Below are 12,357 nucleotides of genomic sequence, written 5' to 3' on the forward strand. Positions count from 1 at the left end.
GCAGCGGAGGAGATGCGACAATAGTTCCTATTCAGAGCAGCCAGAGAGAGACGGGGAGAGAGGCAGCTGCAGAGGCCAAATATTGTCATGGGGGAACGTTAGCCAAGAGCTGAATCGCTGCCAAGATTCAGCCAGAGATCAAATCTGGCTTTGATGGCCAACAGTGACCCCCTCCTTCCACCACACGCCTACTCTTGTGTGTCTTGGGCACTGTACAAACCTTCCTGTATGAATGCATTCCTGTTTGTTCTGCTTACAGCATCAAATGAAACTCAAAGCGCTTTGTTGTCAGTGAAGGTTTCTTGCTGTTCGACGTAAAGAATACATGAAAATGACAGCAGTCAAAGCAAGTGTCTAAATTCTGAGGTCCTCTAGACGAGTAAAACAAAGTTTTTCTCTCCATTGGCTCAGCATTAATATTAACAAAACTATTTACGTATTAGTTATTACTGGACTGATCTTTAATGTTCTGATGACATTCAGGTATTGACAAATTTAAACTTCTTCCATAAATTCACTAAATTCTTCAATCTGTTGACAAATTTTTTTCTGTTTTTATTTTGCTTCATAGTAGGTTATCAAACTAACTTTAAAATCAGTCTAAGACATGGAATCACAATTTACAAGATTTTTTTAGTGTAATCTTAAGTCAGAAACCCTGAAGGAAATCCAAGTTTTTAAAGCCTGAACCAACGCAGATGTATCCTTGTTAAATCATAAGTTAATCACATTTCTTTGGTCGGGTTTTGTTAGCCTGATTACTGCCAGGATCAGTAGAATCAATAACTCGCCTAACAGAACCCAACTAACAACATGAAGTAGGCCAAAAGAGACTGAAAAAGCAGCATGACCCACGTTGAGCTAAAGAACAGATGAGAAAAACGTTTCTCTCTTTCTCTCATAGTGAATTTTTGCTCAATTCACATAACGTTGTGTTATTTTTGCCTGAATAAACCCAGAACCAGGACAGAAAAAGGCAGAACGGTGCGTCTCCAAGGAAACGGAAGGGACATAACGGAGGACGCTTGCTGCGTCCCGCTGCTCGTCTCAGTCGCTGATCCTGGAAACGGGCCAGCTGGCTAAAGGCACTCTGCACTCTGTTTAGCTCAGCACATGAATGATACTTAACCTTTGAATGTCACCATATGCAATATTCAACACATACACAAAAAGCAAAGAAAACATGCAGTCTGTTTGTGACGAGGCAGCAGCCACTGGTGGACTTAGACGTGACCGGATGGTACTAAAATCAGAGTGCAGACTTTATGTAGACCTGAAATTAATAAATTTTGCATTGAAAAATACATTATCCTGCTGAATATGTAAAGTCTCGACAAATAAGTTTAACATGAAGTCAGCTATTTAAAGTCAAATGATGCAATACATCAATAACTATATGATAAATTAAGATCCGGTTAATACTTTCCATTTGAACAACAATCTTTAATGAGCTGATTACCTGTAATATCGTTGAAAAGTTCTAATTGGAACTTTTGTTCCAATTTGTTTCCCTGATGAATATTTTTTGAAACAATTTTGATCACAGAGACTTCATAATATACAATTTAATTGTTGTTGTGTTTATTTATTTTGGATATTTAAAATGTTTTCCAGTTCCAGTGGTAAACGTGATTTTGATTATTATTTTTTTTAATCTTTGAGAAGGTGTACTTGCATTACTATACCATTATTATTATTGCTACTACATTAGTTGAAATAGATGTCAAAATGTCAAGTTTCATTGTTTTTCACAATAATTTCAGGGGCAATTTATCATCCAGCAAAATTTAAGGGACAAACCTACAAATGCTGCACTCAAAGGCAACAACATATTTACAATGATGTGCACTTCATCTGCAGTATAATTACTATTTGCTGCAAAGGAGAGAATGCAGGTTTACAGTCTGATCCAAAAACTTAGGAAAACACTTTTTACACTTTCTGTCACATGAGCCAATGTCACCAAAGGAAGCAAAACAAGCCATAAAAACACAGTTCTTCATTTTTTAAAATCTATTTTCAGCATCAAGAACAAGATTTCTTGATTCTGTCTTTAAAAAGATTCTTACATTTTCCGGAATTATAATAAATCAATAACATTTATATTTGGATGCGTTCAGGTTTAAGAAATGACTCCTTAACCGTGGTATCGCCTAGATTTCACTAAGTATGTTTTAAGATATATTTACAGTAAAGCGATTGTTCAGGGTAATTCTTTCTTAAGATAAAATTTTCCCCTGCTGAATAAATATCCTCAAGTAAAGGTTGGATTTTTCTACGTATTTCAGAGTGAAATTGCTGTGCTGCTAAAAAAGCTGAATTTATTCAGAAACTTTCTCCACGTTGACTCGTTAGCAGGGAAAGTGTTGAACAGGAATGTTTTTACTGTCGGGTATTCCTCGGTAGCGCCGCGGACCGGGGAACAAGGGAGCACGGCGGCTGGAATGTGTCGGAGAACAAGAAACCGAAAGTGGGAATCAGGCAGAGCGGTGAAAGCGTCGCGTCATGTTCTACCAGGCCCCATTTCTCACAGTGTGATTCCTCACAGGGGCTTAACACACGGATGATTACTATACTATTACTGCTGCTGCTGCAGTTGTCTGGCACGGAGACATGACTGTAGCGGACCCCATCTCTCCCCATCCCCCCCCCCGCCATTCGTTCCAGACTGGAATGCCTATATTTAGAGCGCTCCTTTCCGCTGTTATGGCTGTTGAATCATTAGCCTCGTTTAACCCTTCTTTACCTCCAACGAGCCGGCTGGCGGAGGGCGAGCCCCTCAGGGGGAGCTCCTAAATCCTGCCTGTACCAAACCAGAGCCCCCTTTCCAATGAATGACGGCGGGTGTTTGGAGAAAACCCGAGGAAGAACTCAAACACTCGATAATAACAATAATAGAAACGCTCCTGGCCTGGGAGGGACGTCTGTCTCTCATCTTATTTTGTTTGACATGTTTGAGGGATGGTGATGTTGACTGGCTAGTTGGAGGGCGTGACCTTTCATCGGCTGCACCCWCTGGGGGACGTTGTCCACATGTGGACGAGCAAAGAGGAGAGAGAAGCAGGCACTGTTTATTTCTGCGAGATTTTACAATTCACATTTAAATGACCTAGATTTCCGTTTCTGGTACTGTAGAGCCGAGGTCCAGATATGGAATTCATGGCATCTTCTGTAACACAGCAAGAGTCCATGGACTTCCTGTCAAAACTACCGTAGGTCAACGAAGAAAAGCATCAGAGAAAAGGAAGAACTGAGATGAGAGAGAAAGGTTTTAATTCAGACCGGACGGACTCCGACATGTTCTTTCTTTCTGTGTGGAGATGAAAGCATTAAACTTTACGATGTGAAGAGCAGCCAAGAACCAAAAACCAGAATTGGAGCACAGAAAAACAATTATTAAAATAAGCAGTTTGACAGATCCGGCAGTCAGACAATAAATCAACTGGATTTTAAACCAATTTGCAGATTGACCGGTGGAGCATGTATTAACTGTTGTCACTATTTACATTGGAAAATGAAGAGAGAAAAAAGGAAATGTTCAGATTTACTGTGTTTTCCTCATTGTATTTGACTTGTAATGTTAACCTGTCTGTATGGTTTTATGTTTTATTATGCAGCTAAGCTTTATCATATACATAAAGAGCCTTTAACAATGAAGTGTCCAAAGTGGCCGGGAGCCATTTGGACTGTGTGTGGTGGCCTCCACCTCAATTTAAATTTTTGCTTTATGAACTTCCAGGTTAAAATTATAAATAAGAAACGGTTCTTAATGTTTTGCTTGTTGAAATAAAGGGTCAACTAACTTGAGTACAACTCTGGCGCTCCAACGAAGGAATTTGATAGATTTTTTTTGTTGTAATTTTTAGGGTGAGATTTTCACAGATTTATTAAACATCTTCTTAACCTGGGAATCGTTAGGCCAGACACAAAGATTTCTATGAACCATAATTTTAATGAGACCGGATCAATAAATGCATGGCAACTTTTAGTAAACAAGTGGTTTGGGCACATTTAAATTAATTAAACTTGACAAAAAAAAAAACTGAAAGTTTTTTAAGAAACAGTGAAACTAAAAAATTTTCTAGCCAACCAACAAAATAAAATAAAAAATAGCTTTGTTTCTTTAGAATATTCCTGTGGAAAACGATATCAGAGGTTTATTCTAATTAGTGATTATTAAATTAGCTATAATGCCTTAAAAATAATGCTTATGACACATTTCTGGCCCTGTTGCACACACTCCAGTCCAGTAGGGGGCAGGCATGCGCCTCAAGGTTGTTATTCAACTGTAAAGAAGCTGCACAGTGAATAGTGCTGCAGCAGCACTAAAGTCTAGCCGTGGAAAAGATTCAGACAAAATCAGCAACACGGTATAAAATTAATTGGCAAAAATGTAAATAACTGAAATTAATCTAATGAATCTCTGCACATCTAATGTAATCACACTCTGCACAATAAATATTTATAGTATGACATTTTCTCTTTGTGAGAGCCATATTGGCCTGTAAATTAATGCTGAAACTGTCATGTTTAACTAATCTTCAGGAACAGCTTAAAGCTATAAACTTATTCCGAATCTTAATTTCTTCTTGCCACCTCTGAGGGGAGCATGTTTTCAGATGTATGCAGCTGCAGGCAGATCATGATAGTTTAAAGCAGAAACAAAATGAAAGAATCAGAGAGATGTGATCTATAAATCTCAGTTTTTACCACATTCTGAAATTATTTAAATCTAACCTCAAATGTACAAGAATACAAAACCAAATGCAGGTTTTATGCTGAATTCGACAAATGAGGACAAAATGGAAAGGTTTGTTAATCTCCAAATGTTTAGGAATATAGGAAATGCCTAAAGTTCAAGATTTTCAGTAAAAAGGAGTTTTAATTTTTATGTATTTATTTTAACCTCAAGACTCTCTGGCTAAACATGGACGCTCAAAAGCAGCCACAACACTCCGGACATCTACAACAGAAATATGACACAGTTGACTCCTCCCAAATTAAAAGCAGTTCACCAGCAGCGGCAAAATGCTCCAGGCCAACCACACATCTGCCGAACGGGGATTTACTTCCTCCTATTTCCATCTTGGCACCTGCGTCGTCCTCGCCTTCCCATGTACGGAGCCGAGCGATGATAAACAACGTCGGCCTGCCAAGTTCTCTCTGCTTGTTGATTACTGTTGGGTCTGTCTTGATTTAGGACGAGCGGGACTAATCCGAGATGATGCGATGTGTCTGTCAATCATAGCTCCGGTTAGTCAGAGAAGGCTGATTGGAGACGGGCGGATGAGCCTAAACAGCCCAGCTTCACACGGTAAACACAACGCATCCTGATTTATGAAACAGGAGGATATGTTGGTGTTTTCTCATGGATTTTGTGCAGCCGAGGCCAGTGGTCACGAAGGTGCATCTGGGGGTCTGCATGTGTGCGCGTGCGTGCACGTGTGTGTGTGTGTGTGTGTGTGTGTGTGTGTGTGTGTGTGTGTGTGTGTGTGTGTGYGTGTGTGTGTGTGTGTGAGGTCCTTCCTACCGGTGTGGATCTGCCGGTGAGCCTCCAGGGATTCCTCGGTCTGGAACTGGGCACCACACTGGTCACAAACGATGGCCTTCTCTCCAGCTGGACAGAAAGAAAGAGGCAGATAGTTTTAAAATTGAAGTCTGCAGGACCTTTACATACAAACATGTAAGACAACTCAGTTTTTCTCCACCTTTTGCTGGACACAAAAAATACCGAAAATGAACACCATGAAAGCAAACTGTTTAATGAGACGCCATGTCAGCAAGGGAGACTTAGGCAGATTTACAGCTAATTGGTACAATAAAACCAGAAGAAATGGTTTTAAAGGGAGTATTATGTACTTTCCAAGCACATAATGCCAGTTTATAGCACAGTCAAGTAACTTTGTTACCTTCAGTTCTTATAAAAATGCTGTAAATATATCAAATATAACTTAAAAAAAATCTGACTTTGCCTCACTGTCTCTTTAAAAAGCTCCTACGCCTTCCGACACGTCCCCTTCAGATAATCGTCACAACAATGCTCCTCCACAATGCCGTTTACTACCCTTCTTAGTAGCTCAGCAGATGTGGAGTTTCACCAGTTTTTTGGTAATTGCTGCTGCCGCTAGTCTGGAGGAACTCTGAGGACGAGGTGCTCTGTGGGGCGGAAGCTCAGTTGGGGACTGCAGCTCCAAGGTGACACTTTGTAAGAGCAAGCATTTAGGCTCCCCTTAATGGTTGCCATGGGAGATTTAAAGGATTTCTCAAACATGTATGAAAGAATTTAAACAACACTCCAGGTATGATTTTGATGACTGAAGCAAAAAAAAAAAAAAAACCCAACAAAAAACAAACAAAAAAAAACCCTGAATTTTGCACAGTAACTCACTTTAAGCTAAGAAAAGAAAAGAAAAGAAAACAAGTCTTACATAAAAAAAAAATATCAGCACTATAGTGGTCTCTGGGTTTAGGAACAACAACCACCCAGAAATACTGCAGAGCTCCCCTGAAATACTTAGAGATGCCCATTTTAATAGTTCAAAAACCAAATATACCTCAATATGCATTAATACACTGAGTGGAAATTATATTAGCACAACCACAGAAGCTAACATCTACAGTCTTCATCATTTCCAACAATCAACGTCTAGGAGAATGAGAGGAGCCCCTTGATTGGCTGCTCTGGAAACGTCAGCATAATGCTACTTGAGACGATATTGGCTAACTATCTTAGCTTCCCAAGCTGAATTTTCATCCCAACAACTTGGATATGAAATAACCTTCAAATAGCTGGGGATTAACTGTACTTTGTTTCATAAATTGATATACAAGAGAATCAAAAATCATTTCTTCATCCACTGTTAAAGTAAGAATGTCTCAGGAGGACGACTCAGACGACCGTTTTAGATCTGACCATGTGTGAAACATTTCTGAAGGTGGACCACCTTTCATATTCCACATGAAGGATCCTGCTGCTGACGCTTTCTCTATGATCTGAGTCTGGTAACCACAGTCCAATGTGTCTGTCTGTCCATCCTACCAAACATGAATAACTTGGTTACATTTGAGACACTTGTAGGACTCCAGTCATCAAGCTGCAGATTTTACTGAGGAAACTTGTATGTTTCCATTCACTCTGTTGTGATAACATGCTGTAATTTGCACCATACCGTTTCATTTTTAGAACTTTTATGAATATATTTGAATGTTTGATGTGTTGTTCTCTGTAATTTAGCTTTCAGTGCATTTAGCGCTCTAATCTGATAAATCCCTCCATCCGCCCTCAGACTGGTGAGACTCCAGACTTGGAACTTCATGAATATGCAAATTGTGGCAGAGGGTGTCTTCTCCTTCCCCAGACACGAGTTCTGTGGGCCGATTCTCCTGCACAAGATGATTAAACGTCAAACAAAATGTAGTTAGGAATATGATTTGCCTCTGCACATTTAAAGACTAAGTAAAAAGAGGATTGCATATTGCTCAGCTGAGGTTATGAGCATTAGATCATGAATCGGAGAATGAGAGCCACGAAACAAGCCGCTGAAATGAGGCTGCACTCAACCTGTTGCCCCGGCGACTTGATTGCGGATAAAACCCCCCCCACCCAAAAAAAACGATTCTCATTTACTACAATTCTAAATCAATGTCTCAAAATTTATTTAAAAAACTTAAATATATTTTGTAAAGAGGAAAAAAAGGGTTAGGGTTAGCCTAACTCTAACCCTTCAACAGAGAAGGCAAACATTTGCACTTATTCTGTTTTTTACTGAATTCCGGGGAAGATCAAGTTTGACATGAGTTTCGCCGTGTGTGAGGTTTGCTAAATGAAGACTGAGAACTTGGAGGAACGCCGCAAATGAACGGAATGAACTTTAATGTCTCCATTAGTGATTCTGCCTTGCAGAGAAGACTGGAGTAGATCATGAAGATCATTTTCATTTCTGAAGCAGAAATCATTATGAATAATCGCTTGGAACAAAATAAAAAATCTATTTTGAATCAAATTGTGTCCCCAAAATTAGTAAGAGTAACGGATAGTAAAATATTCTCACCACTACTGAAAAGACTGCATTGATGCATTGAGAAGTTCTCAGCGCATCATTACATATTAGCCTTACCACTCATTTTTAGCTGGACTTAAGTCTGGACTTTGACTAGGCCATTATATCTAAACCATTATATTTTATCTATTGCTTTATGTTTAGCGTCATTGAGACTGCCATCCATCAGCATGATGCTATCAACACCATGTTTCAGATAACTAAAATATCTCTAATTTAGCATTTTACTGAATGAATAAATATCTGAAAACAACAATTTTGACATCATGAGAACTTCAACAGTCCTCCTACAGCACAGCTATAATTAAATACGCATTAATGGCCCTTTAATGTGTCAAAATGTGTCACATGACTTCTCTTCACTGTTAACCCCAGAACAGGATCTTAAAGCCATCTAAATAATGTTGGGCAAACCGCCAGCTCCGTTGCACAACATTCTGCTTCTGTTTATGCAAGACTTCGGAGAAGCATGCAGCCATCGAGCTGCAGGATGGATTGCCATGTTGCTGCGTACTTCATCAACATGTCCAACCCTGAGCAACAATAAGAGGCAGAGACAGGAGGCCGCATGTACATCCACGCAGGCTGCCGTTGAAGGGCGCATCAGATCAAACCGAGGCAAACGGCTTTTTATGGGTTGGCAACAAGCTCCGTACATGCCATACACATCACACATGAAACATGCTAACTGCCTTTTAACATCTGGTTGTGGTGTGTGCAGAGCAGCTGTGCATGCTTATGCATGCGGGTGTGTGTGAATGCGTGCGAGTGCGTGTGCACTGCAAGCACAGAGCGATCTCCCCTGACTAGACCTTGGTTTGTTCTTGGCAMGGCCTTCTGGGTTACGACACCTCCACAAAGAGAGAGAGAAAGGGAGAACAAAATGAAAACAGGAAGCCAATTCTTAGATGACAGAGAGAGAAAAAAAAAGTAAGGGAGCGATGTGCTGGTGTGGTTTTGCAACCGCAGTGACATTAGGGAACGGCTTGTACTGTAATAAGCTCCACCAAAAGCAGAAATGACACGGACCGTAACATGACAAAGAGTGCCAGCCAGCCAGCCAGCGGAGGCGCTTATGCAACAAGTTATGCAAAAGACGRGATGGCGCACATGTGATCGTGACTAGATCATGAGCCGCTGYAATGCWACCTAAAACGCCTGAAAATCCCGGATTAATCCACAATATCACAGCATGCATTTCCATTTGGGAAAATGTTCAAAATGCAGAGCTTTGGAGACAAAAAACAGTTTTTAATAGGCTGCAAGTTCAGGAGGCATCCTTCGCAGAGTGAGCTGCAGATGAGCATATGGCTGAATTAGCTTGGCGAAAGCATCCACTTAACCTTTGGAGGAGAGAGACGTGCAGAGAAGATGTAGACAGATTCCCTCATTGCTGCTGATCTGCATTCATCACAGCCTGCCTTTGTTGCGGTTGAAACTTCGGATTCATCACTGCGCTATGTGTGATTATTACTTCTGTGAGCCGCAGCCGCTTGGATAAACTTCTCTGGACCCTTTCCACGTATCGATCCGGCTCCATCGACTGGCCTCGCAGAAAGCACCTGGGACRATTTTATGACCACAGGAGTGCAACTCCAGGTCCGTCACGTGAAGCTGAYGGATTACATCAAAGTAAATACACATTGTGGTTCAACAATTCATCAGCTTCCATTATTGGGTGCAAGTTACCCGGAGCGGCGCTGCTCACTGCACAGCTGCTTCCCCACGTCACTGAAAAACTCAGATGCTGCCGTCATTAAATTCAAAACGGAAAAGTTTTTATTCCACCTAGAGAGCTATGCTGTGTGTTTATTTCTGCTAATTCTAGCTTGCAGCTAAAGAAAGCCCAGAACTTAGAAAACTTGAATAATAAATCAAAACAAACGATAAAAAGCGATTGTTAAAACAAATATTTTTTCATTGGTTTATTGAGTTCCCCACTTCTCTTTTCCATCACCATGATGTTCCCATCACTCTCTGTGAGCTGGATGGTAGCCAGTGCATGGATTCGAAATATTGCATCCAAGCAAATGTGATCTTGTACAGCTTTATAATAAAATAAAAAATAAATGTGTGTGTGTGTATATATATATATATATATATACACATATATATATATATATAGGTGTGTGTGTGTGTGTGTTATTGCCTGCATTATCACACACACATCATGATAAVCCTTCATGATGTGGATGTGCAACATAAACTCTTTGCTAAGAATCTGGTTGGTTAAAAAGTGCTACATTCAAATATGTTGATGGAAAGTTTMGTGGAAGAAAAACGTGTGGCAGAAAATAAGCTGACAAAATTGTGAAGATAAGCCAAAAAAGAATCAGGATGTGGGCTTCGATAGTGTGCTTGATTGGCGTCACATTGAAAAAAAAGAGAATGAAACTCCAACTTAAAAAAAAGTCTTTAATATGACAAACTTCTTGTTAAATTGGATAAACGTAATTTGATAATCTGTAACATCAGTGCAGCAGAACCTCAGGCTGATCTCCATGCTACACTGCATTGTGACAGCAATTCCTGTAAAAGGAGGTCCAACCAACAGCYGAGTGTAWATACTGTTTATTAGGTTCACATTCACGTATTAAAAACTATGTTTAAGTTGGTTTGATGACATTTTATTGGTCTGAATTTTTGGCCCTGATTAGCTGTAAACCAGAATAATCAAAACTTAAAATATTTCAGTAGGCGTGTCTACATCCATAGCATCTCCACATTTTGAGTTACAAAAAACATATTCATTATTCAATTATATTCTAATTCACTGACCCGTATGTTGTTAAAAATGGACATTCTGAGCTTTCTTTGTTCAACTACCTGCAATTTTTCAATAACTGTTTTATTAGTTTYACTCTGCGGTCACTAACGGCAACAAGGTGTCGTTTAGATTAACACTTGCATGGTTAGAAGTAATAACTGTGACTTCCAGACAGTGATTGAACACCATAACCAGTCTTCTGGGAGGCCAAGAGGAGTGTGCTAAATGGGCCAGGGATGGGATTTTAGTGCAGGGCACGCCCCTGCTTGTGGCACAAACACATAAATTGTTGGGTAGGAGGTTAGGGGGGTGAGGGGGTGCCTGCATGGTGCCTTGCTTCAAGGAGAAAGGAGCTGTGTGAGGTCACSGCAGGGCAAGGAGAGGAGGAAGAGAAGAATTTAGGGTGCACACAGCCAGGCAGCCACCCGGCCAGATGCCCGTCGCTCCAGTTAGCTGGCTAAGTGCTAACAGGGGGCCCCTCCGCCTGCTAATAGACTCCATCAGCCATTTTCAGTGCCAAATTAAAGGGATAAATCTTAAGGCCCCTTTGATCACAAGACGGAGAAGTTGTTAGTTTGGAAAGGCAGGGCAGCCTGGGGAACGGGGGAGTCATGCTGTTTGTCTTGCTATGTGTGCTCTAAATGATATACATGCCTGCAGAGTCCACAGCAGAGCAAAGCTCGAGTTTTAGCGGTTTCAGAAGACAAAAGAAGAAGATCCAAGAGAAGCAACTAAATGTTTAGAAAAGTAACGCAAAAAAACCCCCMAAAAACTGAAAAATCTCCGTAGATGCTRGGGRGAACCACTGAGTCACCGCCACATATTGGGCCTTAGCTGACATAAGACAAAAAAGGTTACACAACCGGCGTTGAGTTTGCGTGTGTGTTTTTGAAGGAGGGAGTGGGGGGTTATGGTGTGGCGATCAGGTRCCACATGCAACCGAAGCCGCTTCCCTTTTCGCTTCCCTGTTTGAAATGTTGCACAACTGCTGTTGCAGCGCGCTGCAGCTCGGTTATTTCATAAAGGCCTGCAAGTGAGAAGGAGCAAACCTCCACCAGATAACACTGACAGTGCTAGTCCCTCTATCTCACATGTTATGACATGAAAACCTTTTTTTTTTAGTCTCATACAACTGACAGTTACAATCAGATTAGCTGCTGCTTCTGGAAATATCTCACTCCTGCTGGAAGCGCTAACAGAGTTTGCTAGCTGACGGAAGACAATAACTGCAAATTTACAATCGGTGTTCTGCCGCACAAATTAGCAGCAGTACTGGATCAGCAGTATTTGCCAACAACTGATGATGTTTCCTGGATGACTTGGGTGTGAAATGTCATTATGAAGATTTTTTTTTTAAAACCTTTTACCATTTATTTGTAGGCCGGAAAAAAAATAAATAAATAAATAAAAGAATCAAACAATTTAAATAGTGATTTTTTTTTAGCTGTACAACAATAAACTAAGCATGCAATATTTTACTTAAAATAAAAATTTTTTGTAGGAAAGTTGTGTAAAAATCATAAAAAAGGT

The 12,357-nt window shown here is 40.4% G+C and overlaps 1 protein-coding gene across 3 annotated transcripts in view; it reads right to left on the bottom strand.

The window, feature by feature from the left end:
- Positions 1-12,357, bottom strand: part of zbtb16a (zinc finger and BTB domain containing 16a) — a 183,224-nt gene that overhangs the window by 58,293 nt on the left and 112,574 nt on the right. For all 3 annotated transcript variants that reach the window (XM_017308633.1, XM_008428573.2, XM_008428574.2), the window contains one exon: positions 5,531-5,617. In XM_017308633.1, the coding sequence (XP_017164122.1) occupies positions 5,531-5,617 (87 nt within the window). The remainder of the gene's footprint in view (positions 1-5,530; positions 5,618-12,357) is intronic.

The sequence above is a fragment of the Poecilia reticulata genome, linkage group LG14, assembly GCF_000633615.1.
Source record: "Poecilia reticulata strain Guanapo linkage group LG14, Guppy_female_1.0+MT, whole genome shotgun sequence".
Lineage (NCBI taxonomy): Eukaryota > Metazoa > Chordata > Actinopteri > Cyprinodontiformes > Poeciliidae > Poecilia > Poecilia reticulata.